At 43.9% G+C, this 23,796-nt stretch overlaps 1 protein-coding gene across 1 annotated transcript in view; it reads left to right on the plus strand.

The window, feature by feature from the left end:
- ppfia3 (PTPRF interacting protein alpha 3) overlaps positions 1 to 23,796 on the plus strand; it is a 35,925-nt gene that overhangs the window by 9,373 nt on the left and 2,756 nt on the right. The window contains 27 exon segments of the mRNA XM_053338929.1: positions 199 to 438; positions 531 to 602; positions 1,981 to 2,109; positions 2,253 to 2,345; positions 3,046 to 3,094; positions 3,207 to 3,277; positions 3,279 to 3,305; positions 3,500 to 3,517; positions 3,519 to 3,587; positions 3,589 to 3,636; positions 4,445 to 4,528; positions 4,833 to 4,964; positions 8,476 to 8,538; positions 8,653 to 8,732; positions 10,067 to 10,235; positions 11,729 to 11,922; positions 13,400 to 13,640; positions 16,048 to 16,172; positions 16,264 to 16,418; positions 16,554 to 16,653; positions 16,751 to 16,832; positions 17,574 to 17,774; positions 20,097 to 20,162; positions 20,667 to 20,690; positions 20,882 to 21,057; positions 21,428 to 21,525; positions 23,460 to 23,635. Of these exon segments, the coding sequence (XP_053194904.1) occupies positions 199 to 438; positions 531 to 602; positions 1,981 to 2,109; positions 2,253 to 2,345; positions 3,046 to 3,094; positions 3,207 to 3,277; positions 3,279 to 3,305; positions 3,500 to 3,517; positions 3,519 to 3,587; positions 3,589 to 3,636; positions 4,445 to 4,528; positions 4,833 to 4,964; positions 8,476 to 8,538; positions 8,653 to 8,732; positions 10,067 to 10,235; positions 11,729 to 11,922; positions 13,400 to 13,640; positions 16,048 to 16,172; positions 16,264 to 16,418; positions 16,554 to 16,653; positions 16,751 to 16,832; positions 17,574 to 17,774; positions 20,097 to 20,162; positions 20,667 to 20,690; positions 20,882 to 21,057; positions 21,428 to 21,525; positions 23,460 to 23,635 (2,982 nt within the window).

Genomic DNA, 23,796 nt, shown 5'->3' on the forward strand with positions numbered 1-23,796 from the left:
TCCTCGAACGTCTGTTAAAAATTATGTTCTTGTGTTTATTTGGCTGTTAATTAAAAGACCCGCTCTGATATGTTTGGCACTGGTTTTATATATCTTGAAAGATTTCACAATAAGTAATCATCTGGGCCAGTTCATAACAGATAGAAGGTGCACGATGGAGAGGTTTTTTTACTGTATGTGAACCACATGTGTTCCCAGCTGCTGCTAGAACATCTGGAGTGCCTGGTGTCCCGTCATGAGCGTAGCCTGAGGATGACCGTGGTCAAGAGGCAGGCCCAATCTCCGGCCGGGGTCTCCAGTGAGGTGGAGGTCCTAAAAGCCCTCAAGTCCCTGTTCGAGCACCACAAAGCGCTGGATGAGAAGGTCAGAGAAAGGCTACGGGTGGCTTTGGAGCGAGTTGGAGTCCTGGAGGAAGAGCTGCAGACTTCCTCTCAAGAAGTGAGTCCAGGTTTTGCTGTGATAGTTTGTTTTTTGTTGCTCGCTGATGGAGTTTCTCTCTCTTCTGACGGATCTCCTCTGTGTTGTTTTAGGTTGTGTCTTTAAGGGAGCAAATCAAACGGCGGCAGCAAGGACTAGACAACGGCAAAGAGGTAATTTGACGCGTGTGTAATTTCACACAAATGATTCAACTCTTGTTTGGGAAACCATGAATAAAATTTAAAAAAGTAGATGTTACATAAAGGAGCTGCAACATGAAGGTCTGAACAGCTGATTATGGCCTGTAGCTGTCATAAACACATCAGATAACTGAGCTAGCTAATTAAGGCAGGGATCTAGTTGATGTAATGTATCACCATGCTAAATCCTGTACTATTACTGCATTGTAGTGCTACTGGAGTGACCCACTCAGTTTATGCAGTGGTCCTCAGGAGAATGCTTAAAACACAAACTTACTACAGAGGATGAGAAAAAAAAGCAAATGTCAGGCTAGTGTAATGTAAAAAACTTAAATTACTTACTTGGCTTATTTCAATTAAAGTTAATATAACTTGTGTGTGAAATCCAAAATGTTTCATACTTTCCTCCTCTCTCACTGGCTGGAGTGTAGCCGGTAGCCAGCAGTGGCAGCACTGAGCACACTGCTACTGTGCAGCTCTCCAGTCAGTGAGCGTGTAAGAGGTTAATGCACCATCTTGGATTTCACACAGGCTGCATTGACTTTAATGCTTTAATCCTTCAGAGTTTGACTTTGCACACATCATACGCAGAACAAGAACTTCATTCATCTTCTTCTACATTCTTCCATGAAGCACATTCGTAGACCTGTATGATGCTGTATGTAAGATGATCTTAGATAAAGTTTCTAGTAACTGCACCATCCATCATTTCTTTAGATGAAAGCATGTGAAGTTCAGGTCCTCAGAAATCTAAGTGCTTTTGGGAGTTTTTCTTCCAAAACAAAATACATGCCAAGAAATATGTGTTTGAAATCCAACAAAAACAGCAGCAGAAGTGTGACCTGTATCTCAGGGTTTAGTAGTTTTTATCTTTCAACTTTAAAAGGGGACATATCATGCACATTTCCAGGTTTATATTTTTATTCTGGGGCTTTACTGGAGTATTTTATAAGCTCCTACCCCCCCCCCCCCCCCACCCATGCCTCATGATGAACACACTCTGTTTTGATTATCCAGCTTTAAGAGGCTGCCCCTCTCTTACCCGTTCTTTACTCAAAATAAACTACTTCTGCACATGTTTGAGCCCAAAGTATGCAACCTATGTGACAACCTTAGCAACAAAGGCTGGATGTGGGCATGTACGGACAGTCTGATGTCAGTTTGATGGATAAGTGGAGATAAGCCCTCAGAGCAGACTGAACTCTGGTTTGACTTAAAGGAGCTATTTTCTGTATGTTCACTTCAAAGTTTTGAAACTTGAATTCAACATTAAAACAGCATAAAAATAACCAAAATCATTTAACAGATACATTATGATCACTGTTTGCACCATCTATAACGTATATTTGTACTCTTCATTCAGCGGCTGCCTAACGGACCTTCCTCCATCGTGGATGACGGAGAGGTGGACAGGCAGAGAGAGGGCGAGATAGAGCGACAGAGGTCAGAGCTGGGCCAGCTGAAAGAGAGACTGGCCCTCATGTGCAGACAGGTACTCGATTCGGGGGGGGGGCGGGGGTCTCTTATGATCTAAAACCTTCACCAAAACAAACAATCACAAAGTGGAGATGCTAACGGACGGAAAATGATGTGTGCTCACTCAACCTTGTATCCCACACTCTCACTTTTCGTCAGGTCGGGGAGATCGAGGAGCAGCTGACATCGGCCAGGAGGGAGCTGGCCAGATCAGAGGAGGCCAACCAGAAACTACAGAGAGATGTGAAAGAGGTGCGACCCGCCGAGCTGTTGACAGACAATAAACCGCCACTGTTTGTCTGTCGCAGTGGCACAAAGAGTCTATTTTGCTCATACTAAGAAATATGTAACAGTTTGCTATGGTAACAAAGCCATTTGACTACTTGGCAGCAGCGGCTGCTACTGTACTCACAGGAGCCTCTACCCTGTAGCCATGGTGACAGTGCCATTGGTAGAGCTGCAGGCGTTTTCGCATGGCTGACACGCCATTAATCAGTCAGTGTGCTGGTAGCCAATTGAAAGGTGTGTTAAGCATTTTGGAACGAGAGGTAGTCGAGACGGTTAACTCAGCGAACCTTTCTTTCCCTTTCTGTTTTTCTACCAGCCGAACCGCTTTTTCCTCACTTAATGCTCTTTTATGCTCCCACCATCTTTTCCCCTTTCTCCCGCCCCTTGTCTCTAGAATTGTGCAATAAGTGGGTGCTTCTGAAATCTGTCAACAACAACTGTTAACTAGTCATTATCATTCTTCAGCTAATAACCGTTCAAGCCCAGGGAATTCCCTTTGATCAACACCTACTTGTACACTTGACATTTGCCCTGTCCTCTCCCTCTCCTCTCCTCTCCTCTCCTCTCCTCTCCTCTCCCCCTTTTCTCCGTCTGGTCTCCTTCCTTGCTCCGTGTCATGCGTCTGAATCTGAATTACATGCATCTTTTCTTTTAAATCTCACAGGCACTCTGTCAAAGGGAAGACATGGAAGAAAGAATCACCACATTAGAACGCAGGGTTTGTGTTTTTCCCCTCGTGGTCGTGAACTCTTAAACATCTCCGTCTTCCAACAATGTCCCGCCGCTCACTTCTCCGTCTGTTTTTTGTCCATTTGGTTCTGGTTTGCAGGTACCTCAGCGCCCAGAGGGAGGCGACGTCTCTCCACGACATAAAAGATAAACTGGAGAACGATTTGGGCCAGCAAAGAGTCTCTCTACAGACAGGTGGGAAAGCTTGTTTCATACCCGCGTGTGTGTGTGTGTGTGTGTGTGTGTAGGTGTTTGCTGCTCTTTATTGGCAACAACAGTGCGGTATCTTCCCAGAAATGTCTTTTAATTATGTCTGTAGCCCTCGGCAATCCTCATTAACACTCCTTGTTTCACCTCCACTCCCTCTCCTCCCGTCTTTCTTTTTGCAGAGCGAGGAGAAGAACCGGGCAGCTTCAGGAGCGTCTGGATGATGCCAAGCAGAAGCTGCAGCAAACCCTGCAGAGGGCCGAGACGCTGCCCTGAGATAGAGGCCCAGCTCGCCCAGAGAGTGGCGGCGCTCAACAAGGTGTGTGTGTGTGTGTGTGTGGTGTGTGTGTGTGTGTGTGTGTGTGTGTGTGTGTGTGTATCTACAATCACAATTTGTGCATTTTTGTTCAGACTTTGCCCCCCCCCCCAAATATGGTTTCAGGACAATATATGAACAAATATGTGCATGCAGGGGCTCCTCTGCAGTCTGGTGTGTGTGTGTGTGTGTGTGTGTGTGTGGGCATGTGTGGGCCAGTGCAGGCATGATTACGTGAATGTGTGTGTGGATGTGCGTTTTTTTTTTTTGTGCATCCATGCATGAATGAAACAACATTAGATGTCAAATGACAGATGATTATCAAACATTTTCAGCAAGCAGTGCCAGTAAGCAAACAATCTTAAGATGAAAGCTGGCTCAGAGAACACAGATTCAACACAGCTATTTGATTCCTTGGGCACTAAACACGTCAAGAAGTGCGTGACACTGGAGGACTCACGACTTAGGACTTAATTGGTCGTATGCTAACCTGTAGCATTCCCGTAAGCACTGTTTTCATTCATGCAAAAAAAAACCAACTCTTACATTCTCTCTCCTTTTAGTCGGCAAACTTCTTAAACATCACATATCTCTTACATGTTCAGGCAAGATGGCTTCCCTGGAAGTAGAAGATGAATGCTTTGAGAGACACAGACAAACAAACTGTTCTTATTACTCTGGCGATCTGCACAGGCATGTCACTAATTGGCAGACTCTGTCAACAAGCCGTTTCCTTTTGTGTTAATTTGTATTAGTGTCTCCAACACGGTTTCGTGCTCTAACCCCGCTTCCTTCCTGTCCGATCTCTCAGGCGGAGGAGCGCCATGGCAACTTTGAGGAGCGACTGCGACAGATGGAGGCGCAACTGGAGGAGAAGAACCAGGAGTTACAGAGAGTGAGTCATGCTTGCTTATCTTTCTTTTTCTCTTTTCTTTTTGTGTGTGTTGTTTTTTTTTCTTTTTTTTTGTTTTCATCCTCCCCCTCTTCTCCCCCTCTTTCATGCCGTTCCTTTGTCAGGCTTTTACGCAGCACAAAGGCGCGCTAATTTTCTAAACCCTCTATTTGACCGCAGCGCATTCAGATCAAAATCTTTGTCTTCTCGCTTTCTCCGTCAAAATGAATGGTTGTTATTAATTCTCCTCCCACCCTCTCCTCCTCTTCTGTCCCTCCTCTCTCTCTCTCTCTCTCCCCCTCCTCAGGCGAGGCAGAGGGAGAGGATGAACGATGAACACAACAAGCGACTCTCCGACACGGTGGACAAGCTCCTGTCCGAGTCCAACGAGAGGCTGCAGCTCCACCTGAAGGAGAGAATGGCCGCCCTGGAGGAGAAGGTGACCTGCTCAGACTCAAACAAACATTCAACGTATCTCCTCATCATGTTTATCTCAATCTTGTGAAAACTTGAAGATGTGTCACTTTTGTCTAGACTGAAACTCCCAGTCGGGTGTGTGTGTGTGTGCCCTCAAGGAAATGACCAGTTAAAACTTGAGTGAAGAGTGTGAACCAAACAGCAGCTTCATCCAAACACTATAAATCCTTTTCTGTCTTTTTGTTATAACTATTTTTATTTTGTTGTTTTAACCTTCCTGTTGTCCTCGAGTCAAAGAAGGAAGGAAGGAAGGAAGGAAGGAAGGAAGGAGGGAAGGAAAGGAAGAGAGAAGGAGAGAGGGAGGAAGGACAGATGGAAGGAAGGAAGGAAGGGGAGGTGGGAGGAAGGAAAGGAAGGAAGGAGGGAGGGAGGAAGGAAGGGAGGGAGGAAAGGAAAGAAGGAAGGGAGGAAGAAAGGAAGGAAAGGAAGGAAGGAGGGAGGAAGGAAGAAAGGATGGAGGAAAGAAGGAAGGAAGGAAGGATGGAGGAAAGAAGGAAGGGAGGAGGGAGGAAGGAAAGGAAAGAAGGAAGGAAAGGAAGGAAGGATGGATGGATGAAAGAAGGAAGGGAGGAGGGAGGGAGAGATGGAAGAAGGGAGGGAGGGAGGGAGGAAGGAAAGAAAGGAAGGAAGGACGGAGAAAAGAAGGAAGGGAGGAAGGAAAGGAAGGAAGGAAGGAAGGAAGGAAGGAAAGAAGGAGGGAGGGAGGAAGGAAGGAAAGAAGGGAGGAAGGGAGGAGGGAGAAAGGAAAAGAGGAAGGAAGGAAGGAAGGAAGGAAGGAAGGAAGGAACAGTCAAAACAGACGGGGTCAATTTGACCTGGGAGGACGACACGAAAGGTTAAAGTCCAGGTGTTCATCTGTTTTGGGGCATCCCATCAATCAATCAATCAATCAATCAGTCAATCAATCAATCAATCAATCAGTCAATCAGTCAAACTTTACACACACAATTCAAAGTGCTTTACAGATGAATGACAAGCTGATAATAGAGATCAAACACATTAAGAACTATGTCATAGATAGATAGATAGATAGATAGATAGATAGATAGATAAGAAGGAATAAAACATTTAAAAACATCAATCCTGGACCCCAGGAAGAGTAGCTGTTGCCTGGGTAACAGCTAATAGGGATCCAAATAAACTAAACTAACCCTAAACTAAAAGGTGCCAATGCATCAGATTTCAGTTGAAACGATGATGTCGTGCACGCAGACTGGAAGAGCCTGTGTTTACATCACATGCAGCAGGATGAGAGGAGGGGGGGCATCTCTCTTCATTTGACAGCGTTAAAATTAAAGTTAGACTCCTGACTCATTCTTAAAAAGACAGACAAGAAAAACAGAGAGAGAGTGTGAATGAAGAGAGGAAGCGGCGTTAGTAAGAACAAAGCAGCGAATCAAAGAAAATATAAATGAGTGGTTCCTTAGTGTATGAACAGTACTAACCTTGTCCCTTCCTTCTTTCCTTCCTTCCTCCCTCCTTTCCTTCCTTACTTCTTTCCTTCGTTCCTTCCTCCCTCCCTCCTTCTCTCCTTCTTTCCTTCCCTCCCTCCTTCCTTCCTTCCTTCCTTCCTGCGTTCCTGCGTTCCTTTCTTCCTCCCTTCCATCTTTCCTCCCCCATTACCTTCCTTTTTTCCTCTGTCCTTCTTTCCTTCCTTCCTCCCTTACTCTTTTCCTTTCTCTCTCCCTCCCCCCTTCCTTCTTTCCTTTCCTCCTTTCCTTCCTTCCTTCCTTCCTTCCTTCCTTCCTCCCTCCTTTCCTTCCCGCTCCCTCCCTCTCTCCCTCCTTTCCTTCCTTCCTTCCTTCCTTCCTCCCTTCCTTCCTCCCTCCTTTCCTTCCTTCTTCCTTTCTCCCTCCCTCCCTCCCTCCCTCCCTCCCTCCCTCCTTTCCTTCCTTCTTCCTTTCCATCTTTCCTTCCCTCCTTCCTTCCTTCCCTCCTTTCTACCTCCCTCCTTTCCTTCCTTCTTCCCTCCCTCCCTCCTTTCCTTCCTTCCTTCCTTCCTTCCTTCCTTCCTTCCTTCCTTCCTTCCTTCCTTCCTTCCTTCCTCCCTCCTTTCCTTCCTTCTTCTGCCCTTCCTTCCTTGACTCGAGGACAACAGGAGAGTTAAAGTGCTGTCCAAACCAAGAAAGATAACTCTCTATATATATAGTTTTAAGAGTTCACACCACAAGTGTAAAATCCAATCCAAATCCATCCTGATACAGAACTTAATCATTCATAAATGTGGAAGCTTTACAACATGTTCATTATAGTTATTGTTATGGTTCTAGTTCCTGCTTTTGACAGCTTTTTAAAACAGGTGTAATGTATTCTCGCCTTCTGGTCCCACTCAGCACTCAGGCAGCACATTTCTGCATCAACTGTCACTGATTAATAACTTCTTTTTTTTTTAGTTAGACCAAATAGAAGAGTATTAAAGTCGTCCAGTGTGCTGGATATAAAAGCGTGCATTAGTCTCTGTGTCACTCAGCGAGAGAAATGGATGTACTTTAGTGATATTTTTGATAGAGGTGATAAATCTCACATGAGTTTTAAAGTTCTGTTTCTGGCCTGCTGGAGAATCTATTTTTAATTTTTATGTTATTATATATCAATATCTGGGTAATAAAAGGTTTTAAAAATGATATGTAAGTTAAAAAATAATTTAAAAAATAACAGTGTTCTTTATATTCCCCATAATCAAAAGTTTGGACACACCTTCCCTTTCCTTTAAATGAGAAAATGTGTCCAACCTTTTGACTTGCCCTGTAATTTACAACTAATTTGCGTTTCCACCTTTGTTTTTTCTCTACTTTCCATTACCTTGAGACCAGTGGTGTTGAAAAACGCGTGCTAAGGTGCCCTCTTGGGAGCCAAAACGTGTGCTAAACTGCCCTCTTGGGAGCCTAAATGCGTGCTAAGGTGCCCTCTTGAGAGCCAAAACGCGTGCTAAGGTGCCCTCGAGAGCCTAAACGTGTGCTATGGTGCCCTCTTGGGAGCCAAAACACACTACACTGCCCTCTTGGGAGCCAAAACGTGTGCTAAGGTGCCCTCTTGAGAGCCAAAACGTGTGCTAAGGTGCCCTCTTGGGAGCCAAAACGTGTGCTAAGGTGCCCTCTTGAGAGCCAAAACGTGTGCTAAGGTGCCCTCCTGGTTGGCAAAACACACCAAACTGCCGTCTTGGGAGCCAAAATGCACTAAAGTGCCCTCTTCAGTGGCGAGAACGTGCTGTATGTGCCCTTTTTTTTCTTTTCGCCCCTGCCCTTCAAGAAGTCTGTGCACGCCACTGCTTGAGACAATGTTTACTGTAAACTATAACTTTCCAAAGTGCTGAAAGCTATCTCCTCTACTGTGAAGTTGACTGATTTCCCCTCACAGCCATTTGGCGTAATCTTCCCCTCCTTCACTGACCCTGATTTCCCAGTTTGAACACTCCTTATTATGAATATACAGTTATTTTACAGTAATACAGCATCTGATTCCTCCTCATCCAGAACGCCTTATCTGAGGAACTCTCCAACATGAAGAAACTCCAGGATGATCTCTTGGCAAACAAGGTGATTGTAGCTCTAGGACTCATTTTTCATTTGAAGTCAGTAGACATCTGCTTCCTTTTTTCTTTTTTTTTCTTCTTTTTTTTCTCCACTAACTCTGTCTGTTATCACTCCCAGGACCAGCTCATAGCGGAGTTGGAGAGGATTCAGCTGGAGTTAGATCAGCTGAGAGCGAGGCCCGGAGGCTCTTACTCCAGGTTGGTGCCATTTAGTCACACGGGGGGGGGGGGAAAGAAAAAAAAAAAAAAAAACTCCATCCATTATTTTGAGTTTTCCTGTGTGGCCTGTGTCAGGCCTTGTGGATAAATCATTCGACAATCATCGGACTCTGAGGTGTTTAACACTGTCAGCACTCACAGGGCTAAAACGTGTTGATATGTATACGAGCTCATTGACTGGTTACACACACACACACACACACACACACACACACACACACACACACACACACACACACACAGGCACGACACGACATCTGCACATCTTCACACTTTCTCTTGAAGCCCTCTGTAGACCCGTTCATTAGGAATATGATTATTTAAAGTCAGATCACTCAGTTTTTTTCTTCCTACAGGATGTAGCGTTTCATTATGTAACTTCAGGCTGACACATTTTCTATTTATTTAACCTTCACACACCTTCCTTCTTTCCTTTCCTCCCTCCCTCCCTCCCTCCTTTCCTTCACCTTCACACACCTTCCTTTTTATTTGTTTTTCTCGGTTGTGCTGCCTTGTTTTATTCACCCTGCGGGGATAATTGCAGTTTTTTCCCTTGTTTCCTCCCTTCCTTCCTCCTTTCCTTCCTCCCTCCTTTCCTTCCTTCTTTCCTTTCTTCCTTGCTTCCTCCCTTTCATCCTTCCTTCCTTCCCTCCTTCCTTCCTTCCCTTCTTCCTTCCTCCCTTTCATCCTTCCTTCCTTCTTTCCCTCCTTTCTTCCTCCCTCCTTTCCTTCCTTCTTCCTTCCTTCCTCCCTCCCTCTCTCCCTCCCTCCTACCTTCCTCCTTTCCTCCCTTCCTTCCTCCCTCCTTTCCTTCCTTCCTTCCTTCCTTCCCTCCTTCCTTCCTCCCTCCTTTCCTTCCTCCCTCCTTTCCTTCCTTCTTCCTTCCTCCCTTTCGAAGGAAGGAAGGAAGGATCCTTCCTTCCTTCGTTCCTCCCTCCTTTCCTTCCTTCTTTCTTCCTCCCTCCCTCCCTCCCTCCTACCTTCCTTCTTTCCTTTCCTCCTTTCCTCCCTTCCATCCTTTCTTCCTTCCCTCCTACCTTCCTCCCCCCTTTCCTTCCTTCTTCCTTCCTACCTTTCATCCTTCCTTCCTTCCTGCCTCCCTCCTTCCTACTTTCCTTCCTTCTTTCCTTTCCTCCTTTCCTCCCTCCTTCCCTCCCTCCTTTCCTTCACCTTCACACACCTTCCTTTTTGTTTGTTTTTCTCGGTTGTGCTGCCTTGTTCTAGTCGCCACCACATCCTTGTTCACCCTGCGGGGATAATTGCAGTTTTTTTCTTATCCCCTCATCATCTTATCTCTCCTTCTATCTCTCCAGTCGCTCTCTTCCGGGCAGCGCTCTGGAGTTGAGGTATTCCCACGCGAGCGGATCCCTCCCCACAGGGTCCACCACACATCTGGATCCCTTTGGTAACGCCTCCACCGGGGGTGTGGTTAGGCGAAGCCACCGAGCACGTTGGAGCTCCGCCCGAGAGGATTCTACGAAGGTGAGAATCGAACGTCCCTAAAGTCCCGGATTCTTACTCTACATACTGCTCAAGGTCTAATTTGACCCAGTTTTTACATTTGAGAGAAGAAAACATAACGGAAAAACATTTCTTTAGGCAGGAATGTGATGATCTTTTCTTTATATGACCTAGAATATACAAAAATGGGACATATTTCAACATTTTTGTGCAGCTGATACGCATTGCTGTTGAGTGTTTGACCCATATTTATTCAAAAAAATTCAAAAACCACCATTGGACATATGTAATGCTCTTTCTCCATCATCAAAAAGCATAAAATCTCTGAGGGGATATTGTGAAATGCCAGAATACGAGCAGTATGTAAAGGTTAATGCATCTGCAGTGTTGAGCTTTTTATGACTCAGTGCAAACACTCACACTTTACTTAGATAATGTAATTATTGATCACACTTCATTAGGACTTGTTATGTTTCTGGTCTCAAAGTAGGAAAATGTGTAGCGATTTTATCATCATCACTCTTTAATTCAGTATAATCATTTTTAGTGTTATCTTTCCACTGGAAGAAGTCGGATTTTTTATCTCTTATGCAAGCTAGTTAAAGCACAGGGTCTGTCTGTCTTAGGTCTGTCAGGTACCCAACATCAACATTAAAACAGGTGGAGCTGTCTGTAATCATTCCTCCCTCCTTTCCTTCCTTCTTCCTTCCTTCCTCCCTTCCTTCGCTGTAATCATTCCTCCCGTTCACTCTGACCATTACAAGATCCTCAAAAATCCCTCATTTTAAGCAAAAATGTGTCTGAAAGATAATATGAGGCGTCAGGCATCTGAGTTCATCAAATTCCTTCCTTCCTCCCTCCTTACTCCTTCCTTCCTTCCTTCCTTCCTTCCTTCCTTCCCCTTTTCTTCCTCCCTTCCTCTTTTCTTCCATCCCTCCTTACTCCTTTCCTTCCTTCCTCATTCCTTCCTTCCTTCCTTCTCTCCTTCCCTCCTTCTCTCCTTCCTCCATCCCTCCTTACTCCTTTCCTTCCTTCCTTCCTTCCTTCCTTCTTTCCTCCCTTCCTCCTCACTACTTTCCTTCCTACCTTCCTTCCTTCCTTCCTTCCTTCCTTCCATCCTTCTCTCCTTCTCTCCTTCCTCCATCCCTCATTACTCCTTTCCTTACTTCCTTCCTTCTTCCTGTCCTTCCTTGACCTGAGGACAACAGGAGGGTTAAAAAAATGTGAGCCCATTCTTTGATTGTGAGAGGAGCTGATGAATCAACACTAAGATGTAAAAGAATGAGAACGAATCAAAATTGAGTACAGATCTAGTTTTTGGATTATTTCCACACATCTTCCACTTGCATGTTGATGATGTTACACTGATACTAATTCATTATTTGGAAAACTACAGCGCTCCTTTCAACACTGATTGTCAGCATTTCTAAAAATAGATTTAGAAACAGATGTTGAATGGTGAAGTATTTGTGAGTGGATTGTGATACTTTCTCTGTCTTGCTCCCTGGAAGCAGTATCCCGACTGGGAGAGCGGTGCTCTGCTGGGGACCGGGTACGATCACGGCGTCGATGTGGGTTGCTCCGACGACGACGACGACGGGGACCATCGGTTTGGCTCCGAGCTGCTGTCCCCGAGCGGACAAACGGACGTTCAGACTCTGGCCATCATGCTGCAGGAACAGCTGGAGGCCATCAACAAGGAGATCAAGTAAGGAAAGGGCGGTAGCGCTCAACAGCTGGATGGACCCGGGCAGGGAGGGAGGGAGGGAGGGAGGAAAACACTTCTCAACATAATGCAGTCTGATACAACACCATCGAATACTGCAGCCTCAGAAATAAACACATTAATACTCGTTGACAGTGTTTAAACAAAGCTGAACATCATGAATTTCACAGAGGCTGGATCTGTTGCAGGGCCGTCGAGCTGGAACACTTCAGACAGTACAAGTGTACCTAATAAAATGATACTTAGAGTCCAACATGGAAACAGGAAGTACAGTGTTTTTGTCAACTGCTTAACACGACAGGAAAATATCTAGTTCAGTTGGCAATTAAACTTTAGTAAGTAACTTTAAAGTAATGTATTAAATAATATAAACATGTTGTTTTGTGTATTTCAGAGTTTTTTTATTGTTTGGTGACGCAGAATTTGTAGTTTGATGACATGATGGGCTCTTTGAACAAGTGATGGATGTTTTGTTATTGCTTTTGACAATTAGACATTTTTTCGGTTGCTTGGTGTTACAAGAGATTAACCAAATAATTAGACATTTTGGGAAATACTTTCGATTTGTTCTGAGTGTTAGATGAAGATTGATGCTTAGCCAGCAGCTGGTTAGCATGGTTTCAACATTTTTTTGGGGGGGGAGGGAGGGTGCTTATTTGCTTTCTTGCTAATGGCTAAAAAAACAAGATACTTAGCTTAGCATAAAGGCTGGAAACAGAAGGAAACAGCTAGCTTATTTGCTTTCTTGCTAATAGCTAAAAAACAAGATACTTAGCTTAGCATAAATGCTGGAAACAGAAGGAAACAGCTAGCTTATTTGCTTTCTTGCTAATAGCTAAAAAACAAGATACTTAGCTTAGCATAAAGGCTGGAAACAGAAGGAAACAGCTAGCTTGGCTCTGTCTAAAGGTAAAAGAAACCCAATAACCAGCACCTCTAAAACTCACTAATTAACACTGTATATATTGTTTCTTTAAACTCTACAAAAACTGAAGTGTGAAAACAACAATTTGACGCTTTAAGGGGTGTTATATGTGAGATAATTTCTTGGCTGGGACTAGTAACTTTCGGGGAGTTTGTATTTGTTGCCTAACCCTTGAAAATCCATATAAAACACCAAATTTCATGCAAGTCACACTGTTTTTTTTTGCATAGATTAAAGAAATTACATATAAGGTGTTAATTAGTAAATTTTGTGCTAGTAGATGTTTTTATAATCTTTTGACACAGCCAGGCTAGCTGTTTCCCTCTGTTTCAAGTCTTTCTGCTAAGCTAAGCTAAGCTAAGCTGCAGACAGACGTATACTTACCAGAAATGTTGAATTATTCCTTTAAGTCTGTTCTGATTAGAGTTGGATGAACTATATTATCATCAAAGTATTTTAATGTTATCATATCATCCAGATGTTTCAATCCTCTTCATTCCCATTTTCTTTCCCACCCTCTACGTTTAAAACCAGACTGATCCAGGAGGAGAAGGAGAACACAGAGTTGCGGGCCGAGGAGATCGAGAGCCGGGTCAGCAGCGTGGCTCTGGACAGTCCGCCCATCCCTCCGTCCACCCTGGGGAGAGACAGCACAGGACGGGGCTTCATCCCCTCCTCCATCACATCCTCCACCCTGGCCTCCCCTTCTCCTCCCAGCTCTGGACACTCCACCCCTCGTCTGCCTCACTCCCCAGCCCACGAGAGCGATCGACAGGTACCGCTGGAGTGTAGAACATCTTTTCCAACCTTTTTTTCTTTATCTTACTCTGGTATCCACCTCCCTGTTTATGCAAACAGCTCCTCCAGACAATGAATCATTAAAATAAAGCATAACTAAATCATACAGATAGGGATCAGAGAAGTTCAGTTTCTCGTCAACAACGCATTAGATTGGCCAAGACTTGAAGTAATTTTGAGTGTGATCTCATTGGTGCCAGGCACACTGGTCCAAGCATTTCAGAAAACAGATGAATACACTTTTAAAGATGGTGCAGTAAGCGAAAAAACATGCAGTCAGCAGTGATTGCAAAAGTGAAAATGTTGATGTGCAATATCAGGATAGAATAGCAAAGAACTGTCCAAGATATAAAGGTGGATATCATTAATGAAACAGCAATTTATGGCAGTAATGGAGCTCCACGAATATTAATTCAATTAACTTCAGTTGCAGGAAATTATGACGGCTTCGACTCCTATCAAGTTAAAAAAAGGCGTATTGATACCCAAATTACGCAATAGACAAGCGGTGAAACGTAACCTGTTACACCCAATCCCACTTTCTGTTAATATGGTCTAAAAAATTGATGTCTTAAAAAAATGTGTCTTATCAGGAGTAATAATTTTTCTTGGCTTACTGCATGTCGGCAAGTCTCGTATGAATGCTGCAGCGTACCCAAACATCATTGACATGATTGATCAATTATCCCGTCAACTGGAGAATTATGATTTTAATCAGAAGCTCACACACAAAAAAAAAGGTTTAAAATGTTTCCTCTTTACTCTTTCATTCAATAAAATCAATTTAGTTGGAATATTTTAAGGAAAATATAAACATTTCCTGTAGTTCATATTCAAGCTATCTGAGTTGTTGAAAATTTTGAAAGTTTTTTTTGGCTTTTGGTCAAACTGAAAATAAATGGTGTGCCCTGCAGGATAATGTGTTATTATCTTAAGATGATCCAAGCAGGAACTTGACCCCAAATTATGTTCAACCTTCAGATCTCGACCCAAGAGAGGAATTTGTTGCGTCAATTTGGCTTATCGAATCGGTCTAATCGGCAGACATTAAGTATGGTTTCAGCTGTTCGCCATAGAAAAATGCTTCCCTAGTTAAAGCTTGTTAGGTGAATCATCCAAGCTACAGACATTTTTATTTGAATGCCTCTTCATTAAAAGTTTGCATGTTCTTCTCGTTCCTGTGTGGCTTCCTCCCACACACCAAAAACATGCAGGTTATGTGAAGTGTTGACTCTGAACTGTCTGTAGGTGTGAATGTGAGTGTGAATGGTTTGTCTGCTATATGTAAGAACTGTGATGGAGTGGAGACCAATGTCAGCTTGTTTTGGCTCCAGCCCCCCCTGTGACCCTCTAGAGCAGCCTAATTTGACCTTATGTTGGCCAGACCAGTAAAAAGATGGAGGAAGGAAAGAAGGAAGGAAAAAAGGGAGGAAGGACAAATGGAAGGAAGGACAGAAGGAAAAGAAGGAAGAAAGGAAGGAAGGAAGGAAGGAAAAAAAGACAGGAAGTTTGCCACCCATGCTCTAAGAGCAGGGATGACAAACATACAGCCCATGGGCCAGAGCCGGCCCGCAAATGGGTCCAATCCGGCCCACTGGACGACTTTGGAAAGTAAAAATATTACAGAAATGTCTTTTACTCTGAAATTTGACGACTTTTCCTGTAGTCGCCCAAAATGCACAAAAATTGTTATATTTTTGTAAAGGTGCTACCCTCTAGTCTAGAGCAGGGGTGTCAAAGTGATTTTCATTCAAGGGCCACAAACAGCCTAATTTGATCTCATGTGGGCCGGACCAGTAAATAGATGGATGGAAGGAAGGAAGGAAGGAAGGAAGGAAGGAAAAGAAGGAAGGAAGGACAGAAGGAAAAGAAGGTAGAAAGGAAGGAAGGAAAGGTTGGAAAAGAAGACAGGAAGGAAGGACAAAAAAACAGGAAGGAAAGTGGGCCGGATTGGACCCTTTGGCAGGCTGGTTCTGGCCCACGGTCCGTTACTTTGTCATCCCTATACGGCCCGTGGGCCAGAACCGGCCCACCAACGGGTCCAATCCGGCCCACTGGACGACTTTGCAGAGTTTAAATATTACAGAAAAATAATTCAAATTTTTCACCACACTTCTTTTACTCTGAAATTTGACAGCTTTTCCTGAAGTGGCTCAAAATGCACAAAAATGACATAATATTGTTGAAACTGCTCATTTTTCACAGTAAATAGATGATTTATTACAGTAAATATATAACACATCTATATTATAGGTTATTATGGAATGGTTTTACTGGTTCTGCCCACTTGAGATCAAATTTGGCTGTATGTTGCCTTTGAACTACAGGATAAGTTGGTATTGAAAATGAATGAATGAATAAAAGTTTTACAATCCGTGTTTCAGAACAACGATCGGTCTCTTGCTCTTCTCGACTCCACACCTCCTCCGACTCCTCGCGCGCTGCGATTGGACAGGATGACCCTCACCCATCCAGGGGCGATGCTCGACGACCCTCGGGAGTTCCGCAGGTAAGAAAGAAAGAAAGCCACTCAGTAGATATATCAAATGTAGTTTGGCTTTGTTTTTACCTCAGTGTTTGTTTTCCCTTCTCTCTTTCAGTCTCTCAGCAGATGGCAGCAGCTCCAACAGCAGCCAAGACTCCCTCCACAAGTCCAGTAAGAAGAAAAGCATCAAGTCTTCCATCGGTCGGCTTTTTGGAAAGAAGGAGAAAGGGAGGATGGGCCAGCCTGGACGGGATGGATCTGCTTCTCTTGGTAAACAGATGGAGGATAACATTGACTGTATATCAGTAATCCACACTGTCTGTATTTTCATTTAAACATGTTTGAGCTGCTCTGGCTCTAAAGTATTCTTACGTGTGATTCTTGTGATCTTTGTGTGTCTTCCAGCATCTACACCTTCTGAAGACCTGGCCTCTGGAGATCCCATGGGGATGAACAAGACTGGGACTTTGGGTCCAGCAGATAAAGACCGCCGCAGCAAGAAGAAGTGAGTATCAAGAGATTCTGTTTTTTTCCATTTTGGTTCCTTGATTAAATTTCTGTTCTCTCACGACAACAAACATTTATAATCTTCTTCTTATTAGGCATGAGCTACTGGAAGAGGCATGTCGCCAAGGACTTCCCTTTGCATCTTGGGATGGACCCACTGTTGTATCTTGGTTGGAGGTACTGTTTGAATGCAGGAAGTTAAAGGGGAAATATCTTCTGCTTTTTGTGATTTTCTGTCATTTATATGCTGTTACGATGTCGGATGTTGGTGTTAAACACGGTCAGAGTACCAAAGCTTGAGCTGTGTGCAAGTTCACCTCTACTTCCTCCTCGTGTAAGGAGGGAGGGAGGGAGGAAAGACGGAAGGAAGGAAGGAATTAAAGGAGTAAGGAGGGAGGGAGGAAGTAAGGGGAGAAGGAAGGGAGGAAATAAGGAATTAAAGGAGTAAGGAGGGAGGGAGGAAGTAAGGAGAGAAGGAAGGGAGGAAGGAAGGAAGGAAAGGAGTAAGGAGGGAGGGAGGAAGGAAGGAAGGAAGGAAGGAAGGAGGGAGGGAAGGAGGGAGAGAGGGAGTGAGGAAAGACGGAAGGAAGAAACGAATTAAAGGAGTAAGGAGGGAGGGAGGAAGGAAGGAAGGAAGGAAGGAAAGGAGTAAGGAGGGAGGGAGGATGGAAAGGAAGGAAGGAAGGAAGGAATTAAAGGAGTAAGGAGGGAGGGAGGAAATAAGGAGAGAAGGAAGGAAGGAAAGGACTAAGGAGGGAGGGAGGAAATAAGGAGAGAAGGAAGGAAGGAATTAAAGGAAAGGAGTAAGGAGGGAGGGAGGAAAGAAGGAACAGTCGAGGGTTAAATGAAGGCAAGAATCTACTTTTTCCACATCATCTTCATCTTTAATCATCTGTTGTTTTTTTCCCCTCCTTCCAGCTGTGGGTGGGAATGCCTGCCTGGTACGTTGCAGCCTGTCGTGCCAACGTGAAGAGCGGCGCGATCATGGCCAACCTGTCGGACACGGAGATCCAGCGTGAGATCGGCATCAGTAACCCGCTGCACCGCCTCAAACTGAGACTGGCTATCCAGGAGATGGTTTCCCTCACCAGCCCCTCTGCCCCGGCCAGCACTCGCTCTGTGAGACTCGCACTGCAACACACTGTGACCGCACATACATTTAACATGCTCATTAAGTATTATAAAACAGAAAAGAGGAATATATATCCACTAATATGTTCTCATGCCGTGAAATAATAAAACCTTCCTGTAGGGTTAAATGTTAAGATTGGAAAACGTTAAGACCTTAAACACCTTCATATGTCGATTCCTGTGCTCATAAAAAACAAAGAAGGAAGGAAGGAAGGAAGGAAGGAAGCAAGGAAGGAGTAAGGAGGGAGGGAGGAAGGAAGGAGGGTTCAAATGTAAAGATTGGAGAACGTTAAGACCTTAAACACCTTCATATGTCGATTCCTGTGCTCATAAAAACAAAGAAGGAAGGAAGGAAGCAAGGAAGGAAAGGAGTAAGGAGGGAGGGAGGAAGGAAGTAATGAGAGAAGGAAGGAAGGAAGGAAGGAAGGGATGAAGGAAGGAAAGGAGTAAGGAGGGAGGGAGGGAGGAAGGAAGGAAGGAAGGAAGGAGGGTTCAAATGTAAAGATTGCAGAACGTTAAGACCTTAAACACCTTCATATGTCGATTCCTGTGCTCATAAAAACAAAGAAGGAAGGAAGGAAGCAAGGAAGGAAAGGAGTAAGGAGGGAGGGAGGAAGGAAGTAATGAGAGAAGGAAGGAAGGAAGGAAGGAAGGGATGAAGGAAGGAAAGGAGTAAGGAGGGAGGGAGGGAGGGAGGAAGGAAGGAAGGAAGGAAGGAGGGTTCAAATGTCAAGATTGGAGAACGTTAAGACCTTAAACACCTTCATATGTTGATTCCTGTGCTCATAAAAACAAAGAAGGAAGGAAGGAAGGAAGGAAAGGAGTAAGGAGGGAGGGAGGAAGGAAGTGATGAGAGAAGGAAGGAAGGAAAGGAGGGAGGGAGGAAGGAAGGAAGGAAGGAAGGAAGGAAGGAAGGAAGGAGGGTCAAATGTAAAGATTGGAGAATGTTAAGACCTTAAACACCTTCATATGTTGATTCCCATGCTCATAAAAACCTTTTTATACCTTTTTAATAACTTATTTGGGTTTATTTTCCATGCTGAGAATACACATGTGTTGTATTCATATATAAATAGTATGAGGTACACGTGGAACCAGATGTTTGTGGTTTTGAGATTAGTTGAAAAGGTTAATGATCCCTTTTGGGCAATGTGGAGGTTGAAGCATAAACTAATAATAGAATATATAATGTAAATGAGGATATAGGAGAGAAGAAGGGAAGGAAGGAAGGAATGAATTAGGGAGGGAGGAGGTAAGGAGAGAAGGAAGGAAGGAAGGAAGGAAAGGAATAAGGGGGGAGGGAGGAAGGAAAGGAAGGAAGGAAGGAAATGAATAAGGACGAAAAGTAGAAGGAATTTAATAGAGAAGGAAGGGTGGAAGGAAGGGAGGAAGGAAAGAAGGAGGAAGGAAGGAAGGAAGGAAAGGAGGAAGAATGAAAAGAGGAAGGAATTTAGGAGAGAAGACAAGGAGGAAGGGAAGGAATGAAAGAAAGGAAGGACGGAAGGAAGGAAGGAAGGAAAGGAGTAAGGAGGGAGGTAGGGAGGAAAGAAGGAAGGAATTAAAGGAGAATATATAATTTCAAAGTAAAAGTAAGTAATGATATAAAATGAAATGCAGATTGGTCGAAAACATACTGTACAGGAAGTTATAAAATACCAAAGAACATAAAACATATATTACATGTGATTAATGTCAAAAAATGATGTCTTTTAAATCACAGTGTGGTAGTAAACTGCTTATAGGCACTGATAAAGTTTCACTGATTTTGCCTGCAGGGGGAAAAAAAGAAAAAAAAAGCCACATATTCACATCATTTCATTTTCTCCCACAGCAGCAAAGATAAAACAGATGTTAAACAATGTAGTGAAACTGTAGCATGCAGGATATATCTGTCATAAACAACTAAAACCCATCTTCATCACTCAGTCCATTTTTTTATCCGTTGCCAGATTCCGATTTGGCTTCACATTCCCAAAAAAATTCCTCTCTTGGCTTCATGTTTATTTATACCAGGAATCATTATGAATGTGGTGAAATAGTGAAAAAGTGAGCATGCATACACTTCTGCTCAACAGATTCGACAGACTCTCCTATCGTTTCACAGAAACCGGTCGAACATCTCGTTTCGTCAGATATCACCATGGCGATGAGAAAAGCAGTCTGTTGTTGTGGTCGGCTAACATCTTGTGATGTGGCTTTCTTTTTTCTTTTTTTTTTTTTTTTTTTTTTTGGCGCCATTAAATCGTTGAGTCATCACTTTATGCTTTTCATCTCACGGCTCTACTTCTTCTCTTGTTCACATGACCGCAGTCGACCAGTAACGTTTGGATGACCCACGCTGAGATGGAGTCTTTAAACGCAGCCATCAAGCCTCCGGTTAGTGTCCCCGGCTGTACTCTCTCTGTCTGTCAAACCCTCCTTTATCATTATTTTACTCAGTTTTTAATCACGTTTAGCGTCTAGTCTGGTCTGAATCATGTTGACGAGTCTCTCCCCTTCCTCCTCCTCCTCCTCCTCCTCTTCTTCTCACTGTCTCTTTCTATATTTCTCTTTTTGTATTTCTCTTTATATATCTCTCTTTGTGGGCCCAGGCCATAGTGTTGAGCATCTTCTTCTCTCCCTCTGGTTGCTGTTTCAATGTGAACTGCTTCCAACTAATTACCCGTTCACTAACACACTGTTCCTCCCTTTGTCCTCTTTTCCCTCCGCCGCTGCTGCTGCTCCCCTCTCCTCTGCTTCTCCTCCATCATCTCTTCCATCCGTCCACCTTGCTCTTAACCCCTGCTCCCCTTTCCCTCTCCACCTCCATATCACTCTCTCTCTCGCTCTGTCTCTCTCTGTCTGCCTCTTCTCTTCTTCTTCTTCTCGGCGTTCCAGGAGCTGAAAGAGTTCAGCTGGGATCAGGTAAGGATCAGCTGCACCTTCTTTTTTTATTTTTTTTAAAGTCTGAATTAACGCAACATGCTGAGTATCTGTCGATAATATCATCACCAGCGAGACTAGCTGCAGTGAGTCATGAGTTACAGACTTGCACCAGCATCAGATATCAAGCCAAGCGTGATTCAGTGTTGATCATCTGCGGTTGTCCCCTTCAGATACTGGCCTACGGCGATATGAATCATGAGTGGGTGGGCAACGACTGGCTGCCCAGTCTGGGCCTGCCACAGTATCGCAGCTACTTCATGGAGTCCCTGGTGGATGCCCGCATGTTGGACCACCTGACCAAGAAGGAGTTGAGAGGACAACTCAAAATGGTGGACAGCTTCCACAGGTAGGGCTCGGCCTGTGCGTGCCTGCTCTCGCTTCGTTTACAGCCATAACTCACTGAAGTCACGCTCTTGTGTCACTTCTCGTGTATTCACTTTACTTTTCCTCTGTTGACTCTGTGTGTGCGTGTGTGTGTGACATGGGAAATACGAAGGTGCTAAAAGACATATTGGCAGTGCTCCAGTTGTTTAGACACACTCACCGCTCAGGTGTGTGTCTCCAGGCCTTCCTTTAGTTACCTTTCTAAAAGAGACGAGGGGGTCAAAGGTGATGGATTGTGTTAATGCTCTCTGAGTACAGGTGAGAGTGGAAACACGCCCTACGTTAACCCGCTTCACTCTCCGCTCACCCTGCTGCTCTTTGACCTTTCCCAGGGTCAGTATGCATTACGGCATCATGTGCCTGAAGCGCCTGAATTACGATCGCAAGGAGCTGGAGAGGAGGAGAGAGGAGAGCGTCCACCAGAACAAAGGTGAGCTCTTTCTCTTTTTAGCTGTCATTCACTCACCGTGACAGATGTGCGGCTGATGATCGCATCCACCCAACTAATTTGTCTATTCATGTTGTGCTATTATCTTGTTCAAAGCATACCTGAGTGATTACTGTGTAAGGCTTCTATATCCAGGTTAATTACCCAAAGGGTTGTTACTATCATTGATCTATTATGAGGGATTACATTTACTTCTTAATACCCTAATCTGGGTCAAAATTTAACCTATTGGGTCAATATAGCTCCAACACATTACTGACCCAGTTTTAGTGTTGTTTTTTATTTTACTGTTGGGTTATTTCCACAAACTAAAGCTTAATCTACTCTACACTATATGTCAAGGTTAGCAAAAATATCTTAAAAGTAGCATAATTAAGTAGTTTTGTTAGTTTTATGTCATTTGAAATTACATTTGCTCCTTTTTTAACCAAATACATTTTATGTTGGGTCAAGTTATTCATACTTATATTTTGAAATTTTAACCCCTTTAAATTTGACTAAACCACGTAGATACAAAACATTACGATACTGACCGATAAGCACATCATTTTATACAAAAAACAAGACGTTTCTGATCATTTTTAGGTAAAAAAAATAACATAACTACAAGGTTTTATTTACTATCGGTGCTTTATTGTGACATTTTGACCCAGTGTTACTTTATCTTGCTGTGATACTTTGTTAATTTCTTTGTAATTATCAGTAGTATTAGTAGCAGCAGTAGCATTTGTTGTACTATAAACTTTTCAACAGGCCACTAAAAGCATGTTTCCTTTTAGTTTCTTAATCCTCTAGTGTTTGTTTCACCAATACACACCATAACAACTAATATTTAGCACAGCATAGCTCTCCAAACCACAAATGTAAACCTCGTCCTGGGGCTAGAGGAAGAATTATCAAGACTCATCATGTGGTAAACACACACACACACACACACACACACACACACACACACACACACACACACACACACACACACACACACACACACAAAACCACTGTGTGTGAATGCATCTCGTAGAAAATTTGGACCAGCTGGCGGCCCTCGAGGAAAAGCCAGTAAAAAATCAGTTGGAATCATCCTTTGCAGACCATGAATGAAAGAAATTGGAGTGACCAACATCCTTAAAACCAAAAGAAAAAATTACTTTCTTGCATTGGTTGAAGCATAAAACATAAACCTAAGGGGAAAAAACTACCAAAAAACCTCAAACTTGATCATGGTAAAGACATTTCCTTCATTTCCCTTGAGTCCTGCTATCTCCCACATTGCTGGAAAACGTTTTTAGACCACCCCTCGGTTCCTCTCCTCCTTTACTTAGAGCAGATTATAAGCCGCAGCTTTCTAATGTAATTCGGCCAGATAAAGATTACATAAATGTCAACACACTCCCCCCCCCCCCCCCGAATCTCATGCTCTCTCCCACTGCCCGCCGCCTCGCTTTGAGATACACATGTTATACATTTGCAATCAGTTCATCTTGGCTGAATTTCCCCCCCCCCAACCCCCCTCACCCCCCACCCCCCTCCACACACAGAAGAATTTCCCAAGTGAGCAAAAATCTGTTGAGTTTTTCAGCTTGTTAAATGATAAGCTTGACCTGTGCAGTTAATGTTCGGAGATAAATTAGTAAATTAGGAACGTTTCGTAATTTCTCTTCCATCACTCCTTGATTTTTAACAGGTAATATAACCCAACACCAACACCATTAATAAGACTTGCTTAATCCATCCAGCTTCAACTACACAGGAAGTGACTAGAATATTAAGAAATCTGATCTGGCTTATGAAAACAGCGAGCAGAGACATCGTGCTGTTTTGCAGATGGATGTTTGCCCCCCCCCCCCCCCCCCCCACCACCACCACCTCCCCTCTCTCTTCATCTTCATCCCTTCTTCCTTTCTTTTTCCTCCCAGATGTGATGGTGTGGTCCAATGAGCGTGTGATGTGCTGGGTGCAGACTATCGGTCTGAAGGAGTACGCAGACAACCTCCGTGAGAGCGGAGTCCACGGCGCTCTGCTGGCTCTAGACGACACCTTCGACTACACCGACCTGGCTCTGCTGCTGCAGATCCCCAATCAGCACACGCAGGTAACCGAGAGGTCAAAGGTCACGATTTACACGTATTATATAGGTATGAATTATATTAACCCTCCTGTCGTCCTCCCGGGTCAAATTGACCCCGTCTGTTTTGACTGTTCCTTCTTTCCTCCCTTCCTTCCATCTGTCCTTCCTTCTTTCCTCCCTCCTTC

Source organism: Scomber japonicus, chromosome 18, assembly GCF_027409825.1.
Source record: "Scomber japonicus isolate fScoJap1 chromosome 18, fScoJap1.pri, whole genome shotgun sequence".
Lineage (NCBI taxonomy): Eukaryota > Metazoa > Chordata > Actinopteri > Scombriformes > Scombridae > Scomber > Scomber japonicus.